This window comes from Tamandua tetradactyla, chromosome 3 (assembly GCF_023851605.1).
Source record: "Tamandua tetradactyla isolate mTamTet1 chromosome 3, mTamTet1.pri, whole genome shotgun sequence".
Lineage (NCBI taxonomy): Eukaryota > Metazoa > Chordata > Mammalia > Pilosa > Myrmecophagidae > Tamandua > Tamandua tetradactyla.
In genome coordinates this window covers 96,566,128-96,590,801 of record NC_135329.1, presented here as the reverse complement: position 1 = coordinate 96,590,801, position 24,674 = coordinate 96,566,128, and the positions used below count along the sequence as shown (strand labels likewise).

At 37.4% G+C, this 24,674-nt stretch overlaps 1 protein-coding gene across 1 annotated transcript in view; it reads right to left on the bottom strand.

Moving 5' to 3' along the window:
• PTPN4 (protein tyrosine phosphatase non-receptor type 4) overlaps positions 1 to 24,674 on the bottom strand; it is a 363,873-nt gene that overhangs the window by 41,592 nt on the left and 297,607 nt on the right. Inside the window, 2 exon segments of the mRNA XM_077151764.1 lie at positions 6,210 to 6,369; positions 23,403 to 23,561. Of these exon segments, the coding sequence (XP_077007879.1) occupies positions 6,210 to 6,369; positions 23,403 to 23,561 (319 nt within the window).

Below are 24,674 nucleotides of genomic sequence, written 5' to 3'. Positions count from 1 at the left end.
AATGAGTTAGGTAGCTTTCACTCCACTTCAATTTTTTTGAAGAGTTTGAAGAGGATTGGTACTAATTCTTTCTTAAATGTTTGGTAGAATTCACATGTGAAGCCCTCTGGTCCTGGACTTTTCTTTCTGGGGAGCTTTCTAATGACTGATTCAATTTCTTTACTTGTGATTGGTTTGTTGAGGTCATCTATTTCTTCTCGAGTCAATGTTTGTTGTTCATGCCTTTCTAGAAAGTTGTCCATTTCATCTACGTTGTCGAATTTACTAGCATAAAGTTGTTCATAGTATCCTGTCATTACTTCCTTTATTTCTGTGGGGTCACTGGTTATGTCTCCTATTTCTGATTTTATTTATTTGCATCTTACCTCTTCTTCTTTTTGTTAACCTTGCTAAGTTTCCATCAATCTTATTGATTTCCTCATAGAATCAACTTCTGGTTTTGTTGATTTTCTCAATTGTTTTCATGTTCTCAATTTCATTTATTTCTGCTCTAGTCTTCATTATTTCTTTCCTTTTGCTTGCTTTGGGGTTGGTTTGCTGTTCTTTCTCTAGTTCTTCCAATTGGACAGTTAATTCCTCGATTTTTGCCCTTTCTTCTTTTTTGAAATAGGCATTTAGCGCAATAAATTTCCCTCTTAGCACTGTCTTTCCTGCATCCCATAAATTTTGATATGCCATGTTTTCATTTTCATTTGTCTCGAGATATTTACTGATTTTTTTTTGTAATTTCTTCCTTGGCCCACTGGTTGTTTAAGAATATGTTGCTAAGCCTCCATATATTTGTGAATTTTCCAGCCCTCTGCCTATTATTGATTTCTAGCTTCATTCTTTTATGATCTGAGGAAGTGTTTTGTATGATTTCAACCTTTTCATATTTATTGAGACTTGCTTTGTGACCCAGCATATGGTCTATTCTTGAGAATGATGCATGAGCACTTGAGAAAAAGGTGTATCCTGCTGTTGTGGGGTGTAATGTTCTATAATGTCTGTTAAGTCTAGCTCATTTATTGCATTATTCAAATTCTCTGTTTCTTTATTGATCCTCTGTCTAGATGTTCTGTCCATTGATGAGAGTATGGAATTGACATCTCCAACTATTATGGTAGATATGTCTATTTCTCTTTTCAGTGTTTGCCTCATGTATTTTGGAGCATTCTGGCTCGGTGCATAAATATTTATGATTCTTCTTGTTGCACTGTTCCTTTTATTAATATGTAGTGTCCTTCTTTGTCTCTTTTAACTGTTTTACATTTGAAGTCTAATTTGTTGGATATTAGTATAGCTACTGCTGCTCTTTTCTGATTGTTATATGCATGAAATATATTTTCCCAACCTTTCACATTCATCCTATGTTTGTACTTGGTTCTAAAATGTGTTTCCTGTAGACAGCACGTAGATGGGTACTGTTTTTTAATCTATTCTGCCTGTCTATGTCTTTTGATTTGGGAGTTTAATCCACTAACATTAGTGTTATTACTGTATGAGTAGTACTTTCTTCTACCATTTTGCCTTTTGGATTTTATATGTCACATCTAATTTTTCTTCAATTTACATTTACTGATAGTCTTCATTTCTACACTGTTCTCCACACCTCTCTCTCCTGTCTTTTCGCATCTGCCTCTAGTGCTCCCTTTAGTATCTCCTGCAGAGCTGGTCTCTTAGTCACAAATTCTCTCAGTGATTTTTTGTCTACAAATTTTTAAATTTCTCCCTCATTTTTGAAGGATAATTTTGCTGGATATAGAATTCTTGGTTGGCAGTTTTTCTCTTTTAGTAATTTAAATATATCATCCCACTGTCTTCTCGCCTCCACCGTTTCTGCTGAGAAATCTACACATAGTCTTATTGGGCTTCCCTTGTATGTGATGGATTGCTTTTCTCTTGCTGCTTTCAAAATTCTCTCTTTTTCTTTGACATCTGACATTCTGATTAGTAAGTGTCTTGGATTACGTCTATTTGTATCTATTCTCTTTGGTGTACGCTGCACTTCTTGGATCTGTAATTTTAAGTCCTTTATAGAGTTGGGAAATTTTCAGTGATAATTTCCTCCATTAGTTTTTCTCCTCCTTTTCCCTTCTCTTCTTCTGGGACACCCACAACACATATATTCATGTGCTTCTTGTTGTCATTCAATTCCCTGAGTCCCTGCTCATATTCTTCCATTCTTTTCCCTATATTTTCTTTTGCTTGTTGGATTTCAGATGTTCTGTCCTCCAGTTCACTAATCCTATCTTCTGCCTCTTCAAATCTGACATTGTAGATTTCCGTTGTTTTTTTCATCTCTTCTACTGTGCCTTTCACTCCCATACATTCTGTGATTTGTTTTTTCAGACTTTCGATTTCTTCTTTTTGTTCATTCCTTGTCTTCTTTATATCTTCCCTCAATTCATTGATTTGATTTTTGATGAGGTTTTCCAGGTCTGTTTGAACATTCTGAATTAATTGTTTCAACTCCTGTATCTCATTTGAATTGTTGGTTTGTTCCTTTGACTGGGCCATCTCTTCAATTTTCCTAGTGTGATTTGTTATTTTTTGCTGGTGTCTAAGCATTTAATTACCTTAGTCAGTTTATTCTGGAGACTGTTTTCACTTCTTTTACCTAGAATTTTCTTGCCGGATGATTTTGTTGTCTTTCTGTTGTTTGATATTCAGTTCAGCTTATGCTGAACCACTAGCTTAGTTTTGTTAACAGATCAGAATTTTCCAGTTCTTGCTTTCTTGTTTCTTACCCTGTCTGTATGGTGCCTACCCCACCCCCCCACGCTTCCTTAGGAGGGTCTCCTTAGGTATTATAGACCCCAGCCGGATTTTCCCAGACCATACTGGCCTCCTGTCAGGAGGAAAGAGTCACCTCCGTTAGTTTTCCCTGAGTGTGAGACCCACAGCAGGTTGAAAGACTTTCCTGTGAAGTCTCTGGACTCTGTGTTTTTCCTATCCTGCCTAGTATGTGGTGCTCATCTGCCTGTAGGTCCCACCAGCATAAGGTGATGTGATATTTTTAACTTCAGCAGACTCTCCCTGCTGGAGGCATGGTGGAGATAGAGGAGAGTTTGGAGGCTGGCTTTAATTACTTCAAATTTCCAAACCCTGGGGTCTGAATTCCTTGAAGGAGGGAATCCACCTGAGCTGGGCCCCACCCCTCTCCTGGGGAAGGCACAGGCTCCAGATGCTCCAACAAGCTTGTTTCTGCCTATGTCTGGGGCAGTTGCAACCTGAGAAGTCGCGCTGTTGTATCCAAAGGCAGTCTAGCCCTTGTACAAACACAGTCACAAAAAAAGAAGAGAAAAATCCTTCTCAGAGCAGGACCCCCGTTCCTCAGGTTTTCCAATCAAGAGCATAAGTTGGTATGTTGCTCTGTGTACCTTCAGATCCTATGTGCCCCCCGCTCCGCTTCCTTCAGAGCCAAGACCCTTTCAAGTATTATGTGCTATCTGATCCAAAAAACCTCCATTTCTTATTTTGTTTTTCTGTCAGCCCTGCCGCCTTGGCTCCGGGGCATAAATCAGCAACCTCCACTTTGACTAGGTTCAGCTGAGTTGGGGGCTTAATTTTAGTAGTTACAATTTGTGAATTAATTTCACAATTGAAGCTTAGTGGTACTCAGACCCTAGCTGCTGGTAAAGTCCCTTTCCTTTCACCTCTGGGAAGCAGCCTGTGAGGGAGGGGCGCCAGCCGCCGCAACTTGGGGAACTCACGGTTCTGAGGGTGCTCGCAGCCAGTCCAGCTGGCCCAGACTAGGGTATGCTGTGTGTCCGGTCACTGATGTGGCCCCAGGAATTGTTCTGTACTGTTCCTGGCTATTTAGTAGCTGTTGTAGATGACAAACTAAATCCCACACCTCGCTAAGCCGTCATCTTGGCACTCTTCTCAGTCCTATTCTGTTTTGAAAGTACACCAGTCATGCTCTCATACAAGGCATGGCACCAAAACTAATCAGGGTTCCAATTAAGGACACCAATGATTTCCATATTTCCAAACCCAGTGTTCATTTCTCAGTCCTCCTCTTCTTTGCTTTACCAGTAGCATTTGACAAGGTTGATCACTCTCTCCATGACTTTTTCACACCAGCCAGTTGCCTAGTTTTCCTTCTCCCTTTATATCTGAACCTTTTTGTTCTCTTTTGTTGGTTTCTTTCACTTCCTTAATATTTACAATTTGGAGGTCTGAAGGTTCTGTTCTAGAACCTGTTATTTTGATATCTACACATAGACACTTGATGATTTCTTCTGATGTCAGACTTTTAAACATCATTTACACACCATCAACTTCCAATAGCATAATTCCAGCTCAGACTCCTCCCTTCAACACCAGAATCATATATCCAACTGTCTTCATCTCCAAATAGATTTCTAACAGGCATCTTAAACTTAACATGTCCCAACTGAGCTTCTGATATCCTACCCATACCTACATCACATCTCAGTGAATTGCAGATTTTTCCTTCTAGATATTCAGGTCAAACTTGTGGAGTTATCCTTAATTACTTTTTCTCTATGCAATCCTTATGCATAATATATTAGCTCTATTTAAAAAATATATCCAGAATATAGCCATTTCTCATTCCTTCTAGTAACACCACTCAGGTTCACATCACTACTGCTTGAAATACTGCAACACCTCACAACAACTATCTTTGCTTCTTCCTTGCTTTTAGTCTATTTTCAACATAGCAGCCAGAGTGATGTTAAAATTTAAGTGACATCATGTTCTCTCCTCAGATATGCCAATTTGCTTCATATCTCACTTAGGGTTAGAAGACAAAATCCTTACAATAGAACGCTCTTCTTTACCTGTCTGCTCCTCATTCCCCCTTGCTCATTTTGCCCCAAACCTCAATGACTCTCTTGACCATGTCAGTCATATTCCTGTCTTTGCACCTGCTATTCTTTCAGCTTATCTGCTCTTCCTCTAGATATCTACATGGTTTGTAACTAAGTTCATTCCTAACTCATCACAGCAGCACTCTACTCTTGACATTCCCTAACCCACATCCTGCTTCATTTTTCTCCGTAGCTTTTATACTGTGTTGTGTATAGATTATTTACCTTGTTCACTGTTTCCCTTTCCCCCAGAATGTAAGTTCCTTGGAGGCACAGGTTTTTATTTGCTATTTTATTCAGCTATATTGCTAAAGCCTATAAGAATACATGGTACACAGCAGGTGCTCAGTAAGTAATTTTTGAATGAGTAAACAAACCAATTAGGCTATAAATTATTTATTGGCAGGGACCATGTCTTATTTACCTTTGTATTTCCATTCCCCAACAAAGTACCTAGCATACAGCAAAAGCTCAATGTCTATGAATCAGTGAATAAATGTACAAATTAATGAGCTATGACCCACAATTACCACCTGGATAGCACATGTTTGGTAAGATTCTGATGTCTTTTATGTCTGTGGTGGTAGAGCACTGAGTGTGGGAGAACAGAGTGGCTGCCTCTTGAGTTTCAACTTTAGACAATGTGGGAGGCCTATGAATGAAAAGTGAGAGGGCTAGGAGTCAACAGAAGCTTCTGGCACTACATGTTGCTAATATCTACTGTAGACTTTTCCTTTCTCTGAGTTTTATTTTATTCTCCAATGTCCTTTAACTTTCTTTTCTGAAACATACCCATATTTCTCTCTATCTTTTTGCTTTTAAGGAAACACAGTTTATCCTTAAACTTTATTGACAATCTTACTTTTCATTTATTTACATCTACATGAGAAAACAATGAAAATTCATGATTGAGAGCATTCTAACTGACCACTTCATTGGTTAGAAAGCATATTCTCTGAAACAAAAGTATCAAGATAATTCACAATAGTCCTTGTAGAACAGAATGATCATATACTCTAAGAACCTGACCCAATTTCATAAAGTCAATGAAAATTATAAAATTTCTCCTCTAAGTGAATTAGATTGTAAAGTTAATGACATTGAATGCATTACACGTTTCTGAAAATGTAGGTGTGTTCTGCAAGATGCGAATCAATGTAAATTTGTCAAGAATTTAACTTTTAGAGTAATAAGCATTTTATAAACAATGACAAAAGGAATTTCCACATTTGGGTTACATCATGGCACAATTTCTGACCAAACAATATAATGAAAAAGAGAAAGGAATATAAAAAAATACAGTTAAAAAATGCCATAAGTTAAAAAGAAATTTCATTTAGATTCAAAACAATTCATAGCAATGCTGGGATATGTGAAGAAGTTACTTACAGTAGATTTTTCAGGGGAAGATGGAACATCAAAATTTTCATTAATATGGTTTTCCAGATCTTGTTGAGAGTGTGAATAATGAATTTGGTTCCAACTGTTTTTCTTAGATTGTTTGGGTGGTAAAGCTGGAGGCTGCCCATCTCCAGGGGTCTCTTCCGATCTACATTTAATAAAAAAAGGAAAAGAATGATGATTTTGAAGTTTGTCTTACAGAATTATTTAAAAAATTATGGTCAAGCAACCTATATTTACAATGTATAGGAGGAAACACGCTTTAAAATATTATGTGTTAATGACAACTTTCTTAAATTTGAAGTTTAATTTCCCACTTTATCAAATCCATAAATGAGTTCTACCTATGTAAAAACAAATTTAAAGTTATCCCTATGAATTTATTTAGTAGTCTACTATAACAAAGTGCATGCATTTCTAAAAAAGTTTTCAGTGGGAGTCATAGATAGTCAGGAAATAAGGCAACACAGAAATCAGAACTAAGAGCTAAGCCTTTCTACAGATAAAATAGCTGGTACAGTCTAGAGCCCTTAAGTGATTGGTTTAATCTATGTAGAAATAAAATATGATTTATGAGAGAAAAGAAGTTCATGATGGACTCAGGATTAGAATCTGAGTAAAAGTGTTGAGATTATCACTGAAGAGACAAAACTAGATGAGAGACTCGGAGTATATGCTGGTTTGAAAGGATGTATGTACCCTAGAGAAGCCATGTTTTAATCCTAATCCCATTATGCACCCTAGAAAAGACATACTTTAATCCTAATCCCATTTTGTAAAGGCAGTTCCTTCTAATCCCTTTTCAGCACTGTATGTTTGAAATTGTAATTAGATCACCTCCCTGGAGATGTGACTCAATCAAGAGTGATTGTTAAACTGGATCAGGTAGAGATAAGTCTCCACCCATATGGGTGGGTCTTGATTAGTTTACTGGAATCCTATAAAAGAGGAAACATTTTGGTGAAAGGGAGATTCAGAGAGAACAGAGAATAGTGCAGCACCCCGAAGCAGAGAGTCCACCAGCCAGTGACCTTTGGAGATGAAGAAGGAAAACGCCTCCTGGGAAGCTTCATGAAAGAGGAAGCCAGGAGAGAAAGCTAGCAGATGATGCCATGTTTGCCACGTGCCCTTCCAGCTGAGAGAGAAGCCCTGACTATGTTTGCCATGTGCCTTCTCACTTGAGAGAGAAACCCTGAACTTCATTGGCCTTCTTGAACCAAGGTATCTTTCTCTGGATGCCTTTGATTGGACATTTCTATGGACTTGCTTAAATTGGGGCATTTTCCTGGCCTTGGAACTGTAAACTAGCAACTTATTAATTTTCCCTTTTTAAAAGCCATTCTGTTTCTGGTATATTGCATTCTGGCAGCTAGCAAACTAGAATAGAGTGTTATGATTTAAGCTAAGGAAGCAAAAATACAATTAATATTAAAGAGTATAAGCCTCAATGCATGGCAGCAGGAATTGATTAAAAAAAAAACAACAACTAGGTTAATGGGAAGTCTCAAGGTAGAAACTGTAGCTTTTAAGAGCACAATATGTGTAATAACATTACTTGTGAATTTTCCACTCTAGGCCAGAAAGGGGAACCAGCAGTTCTCGTGTGTTAAGAAGTATGTGTCCAGGGTAGTTGTGGAGTCTGGGGGAAAAGTAATGATTATACAAGGGGAAAATAGTTCTTGATAAGAGCAATGATCATCACTGGAGTTACTATTTATCTTAAAGATGGCGAGGGTCCTTTGGGGAAATAAAAGAACTACTGTTCCATTGTCTAGAGACAGCAAGGGACTTGATAGCTGCAAAAGCAAACCACATGGCTATTGCTGTAGGACTCAGACACAGAGTTCATCCATTATCAATCAACTTGTTTTGTTGCCTGGCAGCAGATGCTTAACACACAGGCTATAAGGTTTTGAGGAAGCAGAACTGTATTAGATTGGATTACTGTTAAAAAATATTCTGAATCCCTCATTCAGGCTTGGCTATGTGACTTGCTTTGGCCAATAAAATGTGAATATATGTGCCACTTTTGAAAGGAAGCTTTAAGAATGAGCTCATGACACATTAGACTTCTCTTTACCCTTGGCCATGAAACAGAAGTCATGTCCCAAAAAGGAGTCACTGTAAATCTGGGTCCTGAAATGAAGATGGCATGGAGCACAGCCACAGATGACCTACGGTGTATATGTAATGTAAGAAAGAAACAGCCTTTGCTGTTGTAAGTCATTGTAATATGAAGTCACTTTGCTGCCGCTGCATAACTTAGCTCAAGGTAACTGATACAGAGATTACTGCCAGAGTGGTCCTTGCATACATATGTACTTCTTTAAAGGGCCCCTGCTAGATAGCTAGTAGATCTGGGGAATGAAGCTAAAATTAGTGCTAACGAAGTCAGCTAGGATTAATAATGAATGCCATAGTTCTATGGTCCTCCAGATAGGTCTCTCCTAAGAAAGAGTATAGTACTTCTGAAATTTTATAACCTGGTATAAAATATAGCCACTAAATAAGTAGTAAGCAGTAATGCTCATTCAATCTACTCCTGCATTGAAGCAGTTCAGGGCCCAAAGTGCTGTGAATTCTGTTAAGTCTGTAAGTACTTATAAGAAATGATCTCTTCCTTTCTGTAGAAATTTCTTTGAAGTCTATTTTATTTTTATTTATTTATTTTTTTATTAATTAAAAAAAGAATTAACAAAACAATTAGAAATCATTCCAATCTACATGTACAATCAGTAATTCTTAATAACATCACATAGTTGCATATTCATCATTTCTTAGTACATTTGCATCGATTTAGAAAAAGAAATAAAAAGACAACAGAATAAGAATTAAAACAATAATAGAAAGAAAAAAAAAAAAACAAAAAAAAACCCTATACCTCACATGCAGCTTCATTCAGTGTTTTAACATAATTGCATTACAACTGGGTAGTATTGTGCTGTCCATTTCTGAGTTTTTATATCCAGTCCCATTGTACAGTCTGTATCCCTTCAGCTCCACTTACCCCTTCTCTCTCTTTTTTTTTTTAATTAACGGAAAAAAAGAAATTAACCCAACATTTAGAGATCATACCATTCTACATATGCAATCAGTAATTCTTAACATCATCACATAGATGCATGATCATCATTTCTTAGTATATTTGCATTGGTTTAGAAGAACTAGCAACATAACCGAAAAAGATATAGAATGTTAATATAGAGAAAAAAATAAAAGTAATAATAGTAAAATCAAAACAAAACAAAACAAAACAAAACAAAAACCTATAGCTCAGATGCAGCTTCATTCAGTGTTTTAACATGATTACTTTACAATTAGGTATTATTGTGCTGTCCATTTTTGAGTTTTTATATCTAGTCCTGTTACAGCGTCTGTATCCCTTCAACTCCAATTGACCATTATCTTACCCTGTTTCTACCTCCTGCTGGACTCTGTTATCAAGGACATATTCCAAATTTATTCTCGAATGTCTGTTCACATCAGTGGGACCATACAGTATTTGTCCTTTAGTTTTTGGCTAGACTCACTCAGCATAATGTTCTCTAGGTCCATCCATGTTATTACATGCTTCATAAGTTTATCCTGTCTTAAAGCTGCATAGTATTCCATCGTATGTATATACCACAGTTTGTTTAGCCACTCTTCTGTTGATGGAGATTTCGGCTGTTTCCATCTCTTTGCAATTGTAAATAACGCTGCTATAAACATTGGTGTGCAAATGTCCGTTTGTGTCTTTGCCCTTAAGTCCTTTGAGTATATTCCCAGCAATGGTATTGCTGGGTCGTATGGCAATTCTATATTCAGCTTTTTGAGGAACCGCCAAACTGCCTTCCACAGTGGTTGCACCATTTGACATTCCCACCAACAATGGATAAGTGTGCCTCTTTCTCCGCATCCTCTCCAGCACTTGTCATTTTCTGTTTTGTTGATAATGGCCATTCTGGTGGGTGTGAGATGATATCTCATTGTGGTTTTGATTTGCATTTCTCTAATGGCCAGGGACATTGAGCATCTCTTCATGTGCCTTTTGGCCATTTGTATTTCCTCTTCTGAGAGGTGTCTGTTCAAGTCTTTTTCCCATTTTGTAATTGGGTTGGCTGTCTTTTTGTTGTTGAGATGAACAATCTCTTTATAAATTCTGGATACTAGACCTTTATCTGATATATCATTTCCAAATATTGTCTCCCATTGTGTAGGCTGTCTTTCTACTTTCTTGATGAAGTTCTTTGATGCACAAAAGTGTTTAATTTTGAGGAGCTCCCATTTATTTATTTCCTTCTTCAGTATTCTTGCTTTAGGTTTAAGGTCCATAAAACCGCCTCCAGTTGTAAGATCCATAAGATATCTCCCAACATTTTCCTCTAACTATTTTATGGTCTGAGACCTAATGTTTAGATCTTTGATCCATTTTGAGTTAACTTTTGTATAGGGTGTGAGATACGGGTCTTCTTGCATTCTTTTGCATATGGATATCCAGTTCTCTAGGCACCATTTATTGAAGAGACTGCTCTGTCCCAGGTGAGTTGGCTTGACTGCCTTATCAAAGATCAAATGTCCATAGATGAGAGGGTCTATATCTGAGCACTCTATTCGATTCCATTGGTCGATATATCTATCTTTATGCCAATACCATGCTGTTTTGACCACTGTGGCTTCATAATATGCCTTAAAGTCAGGCAGCGCGAGACCTCCAGCTTCGTTTTTTTTCCTCAAGATGTTTTTAGCAATTCGGGGCACCCTGCCCTTCCAGATAAATTTGCTTATTGGTTTTTCTATTTCTGAAAAATAAGTTGTTGGGATTTTGATTGGTATTGCATTGAATCTGTAAATCAATTTAGGTAGGACTGACATCTTAACTATATTTAGTCTTCCAATCCATGAACACGGTATGCCCTTCCATCTATTTAGGTCTTCTGTGATTTCTTTTAGCAGTTTTTTGTAGTTTTCTTTATATAAGTTTTTTGTCTCTTTAGTTAAATTTATTCCTAGGTATTTTATTCTTTTAGTTGCAATTGTAAATGGGATTCGTTTCTTGATTTCCCCCTCAGCTTGTTCATTACTAGTGTATAGAAATGCTACACATTTTTGAATGTTGATCTTGTAACCTGCTACTTTGCTGTACTCATTTATTAGCTCTAGTAGTTTTGTTGTGGATTTTTCCGGGTTTTCGACGTATAGTATCATATCATCTGCAAACAGTGATAGTTTTACTTCTTCCTTTCCAATTTTGATGCCTTGTATTTCTTTTTCTTGTCTAGTTGCTCTGGCTAGAACCTCCAACAAAATGTTGAATAATGGTGGTGATAGTGGACATCCTTGTCTTGTTCCTGATCTTAGGGGGAAAGTTTTCAATTTTTCCCCATTGAGGATGATATTAGCTGTGGGTTTTTCATATATTCCCTCTATCATTTTAAGGAAGTTTCCTTGTATTCCTATCTTTTGAAGTGTTTTCAGCAGGAAAGAATGTTGAATCTTGTCAAATGCCTTCTCTGCATCAATTGAGATGATCATGTGATTTTTCTGCTTTGATTTGTTGATATGGTGTATTACATTAATTGATTTTCTTATGTTGAACCATCCTTGCATACCTGGGATGAATCCTACTTGGTCATGATGTATAATTCTTTTAATGTGTTGTTGGATAACGATTTGCTAGAATTTTATTGAGGATTTTTGCATCTATATTCATTAGAGAGATTGGTCTGTAGTTTTCTTTTTTTGTAATATCTTTGCCTGGTTTTGGTATGAGGGTGATGTTGGCTTCATAGAATGAATTAGGTAGTTTTCCCTCCAATTCGATTTTTTTGAAGAGTTTGAGGAGAATTGGTACTAATTCTTTCTGAAACGTTTGGTAGAATTCACATGTGAAGCCATCTGGTCCTGGACTTTTCTTTTTAGGAAGCTTTTGAATGACTAATTCAATTTCTTTACTTGTGATTGGTTTGTTGAGGTCATCTATGTCTTCTTGAGTCAAAGTTGGTTGTTCATGTCTTTCCAGGAACCCGTCCATTTCATCTAAATTGTTGTATTTATTAGCGTAAAGTTGTTCATAGTATCCTGTTATTACCTCCTTTATTTCTGTGAGGTCAGTAGTTATGTCTCCTCTTCCATTTCTGATCTTATTTATTTGCATCCTCTCTCTTCTTCTTTTTGTCAATCTTGATAAGGGCCCATCAATCTTATTGATTTTCTCATAGAACCAACTTCTGGTCTTATTGATTTTCTCTACTGTTTTCATATTTTCAATTTCATTTATTTCTGCTCTGATCTTTGTTATTTCTTTCCTTTTGCTTGCTTTGGGATTAGTTTGCTGTTCTTTCTCCAGTTCTTCCAAGTGAACAGTTAATTCCTGCATTTTTGCCTTTTCTTCTTTTCTGATATAGGCATTTAGGGCAATAAATTTCCCTCTTAGCACTGCCTTTGCTGCATCCCATAAGTTTTGATATGTTGTGTTTTCATTTTCATTTGCCTCGAGGTATTTACTAATTTCTCTTGCAATTTCTTCTTTGACCCACTCGTTGTTTAAGAGTGTGTTGTTGAGCCTCCAGGTATTTGTGAATTTTCTGGCATTCTGCCTATTATTGATTTCCAACTTCATTCCTTTATGATCCGAGAAAGTGTTGTGTATGATTTCAATCTTTTTAAATTTGTTAAGACTTGCTTTGTGACCCAGCATATGGTCTATCTTTGAGAATGATCCATGAGCACTTGAGAAAAAGGTGTATCCTGCTGTTGTGGGATTTAATGTCCTATAAATGTCTGTTAAGTCTAGCTCCTTTATAGTAATATTCAGATTCTCTATTTCTTTATTGATCCTCTGTCAAGATGTTCTGTCCATTGATGAGAGTGGTGAATTGAAGTCTCCAACTATTATGGTATTTGTGTCTATTTCCCTTTTCAGTGTTTGCAGTGTATTCCTCACGTATTTAGGGGCATTCTGGTTCGGTGCGTAAATATTTATGATTGTTATGTCTTCTTGTTTAATTGTTCCTTTCATTAGTATATAGTGTCCTTCTTTGTCTCTTTTAACTGTTTTACATTTGAAGTCTAACTTGTTGGATATTAGTATAGCCACTCCTGCTATTTTCTGGTTGTTATTTGCATGAAATATCTTTTCCCAACCTTTCACTTCCAACCTATGTTTATCTTTGGATCTAAGATATGTTTCCTGTAGACAGCATATAGAAGGATCCTGTTTTTTAATCCGTTCTGCCATTCTATGTCTTTTGATTGGGGAATTCAGTCCATTAACATTTAGTGTTATTACTGTTTGGATAATATTTTCCTCTGCCATTTTGCCTTTTGTATTATATATATCATATCTGACTTTCCTTCTTTCTACACTCTTCTCCATACCTCTCTCTTCTGTCTTTTTGGTTCTGACTCTAGTGCTCCCTTTAGTATTTCTTGCAGAGCTGGTCTCTTGGTCACAAATTCTCTCAGTGACTTTTTGTCTGAGAATGTTTTAATTTCTCCCTCATTTTTGAAGGACAATTTTGCTGGATATAGGAGTCTTGGTTGGCAGTTTTTCTCTTTTAGTAATTTAAATATATCATCCCACTGTCTTCTAGCCTCCATGGTTTCTGCTGAGAAATCTACACATAGTCTTATTGGGTTTCCCTTGTATGTGATGGATTGTTTTTCTCTTACTGCTTTCAAGATCCTCTCTTTCTCTTTGACCTCTGACATTCTAACTAGTAAGTGTCTCGGAGAACGCCTATTTGGGTCTAATCTCTTTGGGGTGTGCTGCACTTCTTGGATCTGTAATTTTAGGTCTTTCATAAGAGTTGGGAAATTTTCAGTGAAAATTTCTTCCATTAGTTTTTCTCCTCCTTTTCCCTTCTCTTCTCCTTCTGGGACACCTACAACACGTATATTTGTGCGGTTCATATTGTCCTTGAGTTCCCTGATACCCTGTTCAAATTTTTCCATTCTTTTCCTGATAGTTTCTGTTTGTTTTTGGAATTCAGATGTTCCATCCTCCAAATCACTAATTCTATCTTCTGTCTCTTTGAATCTATCATTGTAGTTATCCATTGTTTTTTCTATCTTTTCTATTTTGTCCTTCACTTCCATAAGTTCTGTGATTTGCTTTTTCAGTTTTTCTATTTCTTCTTTATGTTCAGCCCATGTCTTCTTCATGTCCTCCCTCAATTTATCGATTTCGTTTTTGAAGAGGTTTTCCATTTCTGTTCGTATATTCAGCATTAGTTGTCTCAGCTCCTGTATCTCATTTGAACTATTGGTTTGTTCCTTTGACTGGGCCATATTTTCAATTATTTAAGCGTGATCCGTTATCTTCTGTTGGCATCTGCACATTTAGACAGATTTCCCTGGGTATTGGATCCAAAAGTTTGGAAGATTTTTCTGTGAAATCTCTGGGTTCTGTTTTTCTTATCCTGCCCCGTAGGTGGCGCTCGTGGCACACGTTTGTCTGCGGGTCCCACCAGTAAAAGGTGCTGTGGGACCTTTAACTTTGGAAAACTCTCGCCGTCCGGGAGGTTCGCTAGCCGAAGCGGCTTGAGCCGGCCCGGGGTCCGAACACAGGGAGGGTTGCTGGCCGCCGCAGCCAGGCAAAGAGCCTGTCCGAATTTCCTAGTCGGCCCGGGGCGACAAGCGTGGCGGGAGGGCGCCAGTGGCAGCGGCCCGTCCGGGAGAGTGCACGTTCCCGGGGAGTCACGGGTTTGGAAGGGGCCTCCCCCACCCATCACCATTCTCCGCGGCCTGGGGATTTCCGATCCAATTCTCTCAGTTGGTCCGGGGGGCCGCGCGTGGTGTGGGCGCCAGCCGCCGCGGTTTCAGGGGACTGCCTCTCCAATTCTCCCAGCCGGCCCGGGAAGGGGGAATGGAGTGACTCCGGCCGCTTGCTGCCCCGCCCGGTGAGGCCCACGCCACTCGGTGATCTCACCTGAGCTGCTACTCTCAGCCAGCCAGCCGTTCCAGGATGGGGTACGCTGTCTTTTTTATCTCTGTTGTGGCTTTGGGCGCTTTCGGTATCGTTTCTACTCCCCTAATAGCTGTCCTGGAGAAGAAACTAAGATCCGCACGTCTTACTAAGCCGCCATCTTCCAAAGTCTATTTTAATGGCCAGGGATTACAATTTCCAAATATAAATTTTTTTTACTCAGCTAGTTTCAAATTCCAAAAACCCAAGCCTTTAAGATCCAATAAATTCAAATACTCCTGGTCCAGGAAATGCCCCCATGAGGTAGAGATCTGTACCTCAAACCACAGCCTATAGCATGGGACCAGGGCAGAGAAAGGTAGACACCTTGTACCAGTCTCATAGATGTGACATTTCTAAAGAGCAGTTAGTTAAAAGCCTCCAGACCGTTACAAAGCTAGAAGCCATTGGACTCTACACATATCAACCAACAGATTTCACCCCTTACTTTGGGATATATGTAATGACTTAGGCAAGGGGAGTTTTTTTTTTTTCTTCCTGGTTTTGCACACAGTTATCATAATCAGGAAGCACTTAGCCTCAAAATTAAAGCACGGTAGGGGAAAAGTTGAGATCAGATGAGAACGGAATCAGAGCAATTTCCTTGTTCTTGGGCTTGCTAACAGTCTGGTAGACAGAGGTGCAACAGTACCAAGGCTCTGTCACCTAAGAGGGACAGCACTAAGTTTCTGGGACACTGCTTAAATTGTTGATTCTGCATGTTTGAGCTTGTGGCATGTTTGAGCTTTTTTGACATGTACAGTCAAAAAAGCTCATTTTTTATTGTGTACTTTTGATAAGAAATCACTGTGCTAAAGCAGAGGTTGCAGATTCCTGGTTTATGAGCCAATTTTGGTCAAAACATATTTAATTTGGCCCATTCACTGATTTTGTAAACCTGAGTTAATTAACTACATTTAAAAATTACATAGAAGAATGGATTTCCGGAATAAAAATTCTGAGAGCTCTGGAAACAATGGGGCCTGCATTAGTCAATATAACCACTGGACAATGCCAAGCCTCGATGCTGCCATTAGATGGGAATGGGAACTCACATAAATCCCTACCCAGTGTGAATTGCTAGACTCCAGTGGGAAATTGAGTGTAACATTTTTTTTTAAACATTCAAGCCAGGCAAGACGCAAGAGGAAAAGAGTCTAAGTTCTGGGCGGGCCACAGTGGCTCAGCAGGTAAGAGTGCTTGCCTGCCATGCCCAAGGACCCGGGTTTGATTCCCGGTGCCTACCCACATAAAAAAAAAAGAGTCTAAGTTCTAACAAAAAGGTGAGAAGAAACAAGTCTAGACTAAGAGGAAAGCCTAAGATACAGCAGAGGAAAGGACAATAAAACTTTGGATTTCAAGACAGGAGTTACCTGCCTTCTCTTACCGTTGTTTTTTTTTTAACTGTTATTGATATTTTTTTACATTTTTTTTCTTTTTAGTGAAAAATAACATATACAAAAAAGCAATAAATTTCAAAGCACATCACATAATAGAACAGATTTCAGAGTTTGGTATATGTTACAATTCCACAATTTTAGGTGTTCATTTGTAGCTGCTCTAAGATATTAGAGACTAAAGAAATATCAATATTAGTATCAATATAATGATTCAGCAATCATACTCATTTGTTCAACCCTACTTTCTTTGTATAACTCCACCATCACCTTTGATCTTTCTCCTACTCTAAAGGGGTATTTGGGCTATGCCCATTCTAACTTTTTCATGTTGGGAAGGGCTGTCAGTAATATGGAAGAGGGAGAGGAAACTAGTTGATGTTCTAGTGAGGCTAGGGGCTCTGCATTTCAGGACTTATCTGGTCCAGGGACCCATCTGGAGGTTTTAAGTTTCTGGAAAGTTACCCTAGTGCATGGAACTTTTGTAAAATCTTTGCCCTAGTGTTCTTTATTATTGGTTCTAATGGTTTTGGTTGGGGGTTGGCAAGCTATGATAGGTAGCAATATCTAACTGAAGCTTGTGTAAGAGTGACCTCCAGAGTAGCCTCTTGACTCTATTTGAACTCTCTCAGCCACTGACACCTTATTTGTTACACTTCTTTTTCTCCACTTTGGTCAGGATGGCATTGTTGATCCCATGGTGCCAGGGACAGGCTCATCCCTGAGAGTCATATCCCACACCGCCAGGGAGACTTTCACCCCTGGATGTCTTGTCCCACATACAGGGGAGGGCAATGATTTCATTCGAAGAGTTGGGCTTAGAGAGAGTGAGGCCACATTTGAGGAACAAAAGACGGCCTATGGAAGTAACTCCTAGGCATACCTATAGGTAGGCTAAGTTTCTCCATTACATAGATAAGCTTCACAAGAGTAAGCCTCAAGATCAAGGGCTTGGCCTATTGATTTGGGTGCCCTTAATATCTGACACAGTATCAGGGGTTTCCACGGTGGTAAAGTTTAATAGTTTCATATTTTTTTCTCCCATCCCTCAAGGTACTTTGCCAATACTTTTTGATTACCTGCATAATATACTCTGGGATTTATCCAGGCATTACATTAAGCTATACAGGATTAAAGGTCCTTGTTCTTATTCTGGGCTCCCTGTGTTTAGATTGTTTAAATGATCTATCCAGACAGGTTGAGTAACATTATGTGCTACAAAAAATTTAGGTTCTGGACAAAATAAACCTTTCTTCCTTTGGTCTCAAAGAGTAGATGAGGTTCTAAAATACAAACAATGTCTTCCTTATCTATGTATTCTAAATTACCTTAATCTCAACCTGATCAGCTTTATTCTTATCTCAAAATACCAGATTATACATATACATAAAACAGCCTCTCAAAATTCAGAAATAACAATTACTGCTCAGGCTAAATGTGACTGCTATAAGAGCTTACAATCTAGGCCCCTGTATTCTTATGAGTATTTTCTAAATGAGACCAAACAATATTTGCCCTTTTGATTCTGGCTTATTTTACCTCACCAAATGTCCCACAGGTTCATTCACAATGTTGCATAACTCACAACTTCATTCCTTTTTGTAGCAGCACAATATCTCATCATATGTATACATCATCGTTCACCAATCAATTTTGTCAGTCAGTACATCCTTCAGCCACCTACATCCATTGCGCATCATATATAATGACCAACGTCAACAGTCCATCAACACTCTCAATTTTGGATAATTTCATTGTTCCCAAGAGAAAGATAACCAATAAACAAACCCTCACCAAACAAAAAATCCAAATCTCCCATTGACTCTTGGCCCTCCCCCCATTATTTATCCCTGTTGTTGCTTTCTTACTGTTTTATTTAACTTCCTTGTTAACTGTCCACAGACACCTGTCATAAAAAGGATAAAGTTTATTCTACTTTAAGACTAGAAAAACCAACCAATAACCACATTCTTGGTAGATACTAGAAGGAATGAAGGATCCTTTAAAAAAAATTTTTGGTAACATATGTACAATGCAAACTTTCCCATCTCTACCACCTACAAGCATATAATTCAGTGGCATTAATTACATGCACGTTGTGCCAATAACACCATTATCTATTACCAACAATTTTCCATTACCCCAGAAAGTCTGTACCCATTAAACACTGACTCCCCATTCTCTCTCCTCACCTTCCCTGGTAACCTCTAATGAGTTTCATTCTTTATGAATTTGCATATTCTAATGATTTCTTATAAGTGAAATAATACAATATTCGTCTTTTGTGTCTGACTTATTTTACTTAACAGGATGTCTTTAAGGTTCATCTATACTGTAGCATATATCAGAACTTCATTCCTCTTTATGGCTGAATTATAGTCCACTGTATGGATCTATCATATTTTTTTATCCATTCATCTGTTGGTGGATAATGTGAATAATGCTGCAGTGTACACTGGTATACAAATATCTGTTGGAGTCCCTGCTTTCAATTCTTTTTATATACCTAAAGGTGGTATTGCTGTATGTTGCTTAGTTATATACCCCAGAAAAACACGTTCTCAATCCATTCCCATGGCTGTGAATCCATTATAAATAGATTATTTGAAGATTGCCATGTGCCCAAACTGAATGACAGTGGGCTTCAACCCATTATGGCTGAACTCTTTATAAGCAAAGGAAACTAGACACAGGAAAAGTCAAAGGGAAAAGGTAGAAGTCAAAGACAACAGAACTCAGAAGAAAAGGAGAGCACATTGCCATGTGATAGAGAAGCCAAGGAATCCTCCATGGATTGCTGGCAGGCAGACCCAGAATACCACAGTCTTTGCAGAGAAAGCATCACCTTGCTGATGCCTCAATTTTGGACTTTCCTAGCTTCAAAACCATGAGCCACTGAATTACTGTTGTTAAGCAACCCACTGCATGGCATTTGTTTTAGCAGCCAGGAAACTAGAACACCAGATGACAAAGGTAATTCTATGTTTAACTTTTTGAGAAACTGAGATGGTTCCTTTGAAAGCTCTTACTTAACAAGCTCTATAACAAGGAGATCGCATCTCTTCACTTATAGTAAACACTTGTGTCATCCAAGTCTTCACCAGCATTTAACCCTACTGTACTTCAAGTATAATACCACATCAAGTACAGATAAAATTATGGTACAAAATTCAGGCTTCTTGATGCTGCTAATTCATACTGATATAGAGAATATTTCAAGATAAACTCCACTTCAGATGGATTATCATTTAATGCTTGAGATAATTAAGAAAATACTTATAAACTCTCAGGGATATGATTAATATCTGATAAGAACAGAATTGAAAATGTGTAAATTATTTTATCAATCAGAATATATCCAGAACCAGGCTCCTAGACTGGAGCCTGCAATAATGGAGAATTTAGCCAGAGATGGATGGCAGTTAGTGCCCTGCATATTTAGCAGCCCAGGGAACTACAATTAATCTGTTGTTACAAATACAGCACCTAATGTGGTATATCCGCTACAGCCCCGTGGCTTGATATCTCTCTATCTACACCTTCTTTGGTTCTTTTATTTCCTTGTCCTCGAGCAGCTGTGTATTTTCAGGGTCCATAGTATATTGCTAGTGACGCTCAAGATTGGCATGGGAGTTGAGTAAAGCTGAGTGAGTCTGCAAATGGAAGTCCTCAGTAGCTGTGAGGGGCAGAGGAAAGGCAAAGCTTTGAGGTTTAAACAAAAGGAATGGATGAGGTGTGGACAAAGCTGTGGGGACCCACTAGATAAGAGTGGGATGGGATAATCCAGGAAAGAATGGGCCATGGAAATGGACTTAACACTTGAGGATTATGAATCTGCACAGTCTCGTTTGATTAGGGATGACATAAGGCTAAAGTTCAGAATTTGGGGAATTCTTCAAAGCCACTGTGTTCAACTAGATACTTGTACTTCAAACATACAGATAAAGAAATGGCTGTGATAATATACTTTTTTTGGTAAGATTTTAAATTCTTTATTCTTCAATGCAGTGCATGACTACGTTAATTTTTTTCATCATATAGCTGTGCATTTTATCATCACAATCGACTTTTAATGATAATACACTTTAAAAAACTGTATTAACTAAAAGAAAATTATAATTATTATGGCTAATATCTATTAAGTACTTTTTCTCTATCAGATAGTATGCCAAATTATGCATCTCATTAAATGCTCACAGTGACCCATGAGGTTTAAATCATTAACATTATGTTTTTACAAGTGAGGAAATTGAGACTTACAGAGATAACTCACCCAATATCACATACTTAGAATTGGTTTTAAACCCAGCCTGAATTCAGAGCTTGTACTCTTAACTCTGTTATAGTTACACTCAAGAACATAACCATAGAAAGAAGGAGGGAAGTTATTTTAAATCAGGGTTTCCAAACTTTTTGTAGCAGTAGGACCTTTTCTTCAAATGAAATGTTTCTCAGAAGCCAGGTTATAAAATAGATAAGAGCTAAGCCTGCCTCTTCTCTGCCAATATCTAAGGCCTCAACAGAGCACATCCAGTACATGTCCTATTGAAAACATTTTACTTTGGTTATAATTGGTAATAGTGAGATAGTTTAAATTCGAATAGAAATTACTTTTATTTTAATGAGCAGAATGCAAGATCACTAAGTTTCGGCTCTAATAACATCTATCTCTAATGAATAACATATTTCTATCTCAATGAGTTAAATATATTTAAAAACAATAATCTGTCTACAATTTTCTAAAGTGAAGGCTGGGGTAGGGATGGACAGGGCTTGCTCAGAATCTACCCACATGCAAAATCTACCTACATAAATTGTGTGTAAAGTACTGCCTGTGCTAACTTTTGAGTGTAATGAAGAGAGGGGAAGACAATTCTAAAAGTTTCAACAGTTCGCCATCAAAGACTTGCTTTACCTTAAACTTTGATATTTTTAAAAATGTTGAGTGTAGAGAAAATAATGAAAATGTTATAGTTAAATGTACTTTACTGGCAACAGAAGAATATACTGTAACATAAATAAACAATAAATAATAAATTGGTGAGAACTGTCATTCAACAAATGAGCAGAAACTTTCCTGGGTTATTTTAGTCCAGTCAGCATTAAGTTTCCTCATGAATGCCTCCATAACAGCAGTGACAGCAGCTTATTTTGCAGTCAAAGCAGCTCTCTGTTGTTGCCTTTAGTAATTTCTATCATGATAAAATATAAAATTGTAACCACCCCACTCACATGCTTTGTGATTATTTTGTAGAAATATCTGGGTTTCCTTGGGGCCTACTTGTGGGGCATATTAGTATTTGTAGTGTGACTTTATTAAAACAAACAGCTGATACATATTTTAAAATTAATTCAGAGCTGTTGTTTATCTCAGAAAATACAAGCTAACTTAGTCTAATTTTCTGTGAAGTAATTAAAGAAAAGAAGGAAATGGTGGGCTGTCATCTCCAACAATTAAAATGTTTACTAAGATAAAAATTAGCTCTAGTTTGCTAGCTGCCGGAATGCAACACACCAAGAGACGGATTGGCTTTTAATACAAGGGGATTTATTTCATTAGTTCTTCAGAGGAAAGGCAGCTAACTTTCATCTGAGGTTCCTTCTTATGTGGGAAGACTCAGGGTGATCTCTGCTGGCCTTCTCTCCAGGCCTCTGCATTCCAAAACTTTCCCTGGGGTGTTTTCTTTCTGCATCTCCAAAGGCCTGGGCTGAGCTGCAAGTGCTGAGATGAGGTATACTGAGCTGCTTGGGCTGTGCTACATTGACCGCTCTCATTTAAGCACCAGCCAAGTAAATCAAATATCATTCATTGCAGCAGGCATGCCTCCTAGCTGATGGCAGATGTAATGAGCAACAGATGAGGTTCATGTATCATTGGCTCATGTCCACAGCAACATAACTAGGCACCTTCACCTGGCCAAGCTGACAACTGAATCTAACTACCACAATTACCAAGATAAATTCCACACTATCTTGATACCTTAGCCAATCTTCCTTGCTTGGCACCACCCAAAGACAACCATGGCTATTCATTTACATCTTGTCACATTTTTCTGGAGCACCCACAACAGTGGCCTTCCTGGCCACTCCATCAACTTTTCCGTTCATTACTCTTAGATCCATCCTTGCTTTAAGTCTTATCACATTCACTGTATCATATACCCTTTTCTCTTCAACAAAATTAATTTTTTCCTACCAAACTTGTAAGCATTTATTTTTTCCCCCATTTCTCCAACTGCGTAATTATTTGTTTTTATCTGCATTAGATGAACGAACATATCAAAATATTTCTTATTAATGTGTGGGCAAGCAGGTTGTGCACTTAAGTGACAGGTTAATAAATACTATATTACGAAGATGAATGTATGTATTAGTATATACTATGAGGTAGGAATGGATGGTAGCGATAATGCATGCATGTTTTCTATGACTGGTTTTCAGGGTGAGGGTCATCTTACTTAGTTCTCCCTTGCTATTTAGTTTTCCCAACACTGTTCATCCTTACGGTTCCATTCCTCTAAAAATATTAAGAAAACTCCACTTTTTACTGCCTTACCCCCTGACATCAGTGTTACATTATCAGCAGAAATATTTAAATGCATACAATAAAAATTCAAGAAAAGCTGAGTCAACGAAACAAAAAGTGATTATTTTTTTGTATGCGGCCAACAAACTCTGAGGGACAATAAACACATTTACAAAAACATGAATTTTTAAAATACTACATAAATAAAATCTTTCATCAAAAGATACTCTAATTTCTCTGATTACTTTTAATGAAGCAATTTGGGGCAATTGAAAATACAGATTAGCACACTAAATGGAAATAGGTCTTACGGTGATGATTCCAGAATGAGGCTATTAGCTTGTGTTGATGATGGAGATCTGCGATGCACAGAAACTTCACTCGGGGAAGTGGGAACGACATGGTCTACCAAATGCCCAACTGACAATGGTCGTAACCGGGTTCCCTCTTGTGTGAATGCAGAGTTTCGACTAAATGAAAAGGGAGAAAAATGGAATAAAAATATGCTCTAATTCAATTGTTTTTCAAGTTTCTTACTTATATGGCTATATCAGAAGGTAGATGTGTGTTTTTAGGACAAACCATGTTGATTAAGCAAGGTCACTTACAAAGATGTGTGATCTAAACAGAAAGAATGCAGATTGGTAGGTCAGGTAGCTGGGCCTTTACCAACAATCTGCTTCTAGGATTTCACCTTGAATTCATTCATTTTTATCTCTACCTTAATATTTCTAATTTTTAGTCACTATAATTTTGTCCTATTCAACATAAAATAAAAGAATTAAAATAAATTGTTTAGAAATAACTTTTAGTCTGAATTCTTTTTAAATCCTTATAAGTGTTTTTATTTCTGGAACTTTCTTTAAATCCTAAAAATACAAACAGTACTGAGTACTATATTTCTTCCCGATAGAGGACAAAATCACATAAATTATAATAATAACAATTATTGTTAATTACAATAGCTAACTTTTGAGCTGTTATTATGTGCCAGGCATTGTTCTAAACATTCTACACCCATCATCTCATTTAACTATAATAACAATACTATGAGAAAGACACCATTATTATGATTTTGTAGATAAGGAAAATGAGACAAAGAAATTAACCTGCCCAAAGTTCAAAGGCATACTGACTCCAGAGCCCAGGTCCTTAAGCACCAGACTAAACAGTTTCTTCAGAATCAAAAAAAAAAAATCAGATCATACCTAAAATTGTTTTGTTAAACAGAAAAATGAATTAGAATATGCCTAATTAATTACTTGAATTATCTGTTTTAAATTCCTCATATCTTCTACTGCTTGTTAAAATTGTTCAGTGGTGCTGTTAACAAATAGGGAAGTGGATGGCTGCAAAAAAGGGAGCAGGAAAAAAAAAGTTCTGGATTTTCTTCAAACAAAGTTGATTACCCCATTAATATATGCAGTCTTTTATAAGGAAAAATTATTTAGCAACCTGCAATTAGCAAGTTAGAAACTTCTGAATCTATTTTATTTAGTAGTACAGAAGACATCTATGTATTAGGCATCTATGTATGTAATATGTTCATATACATATTTTATTTATGATATAGTCAAGTTTAT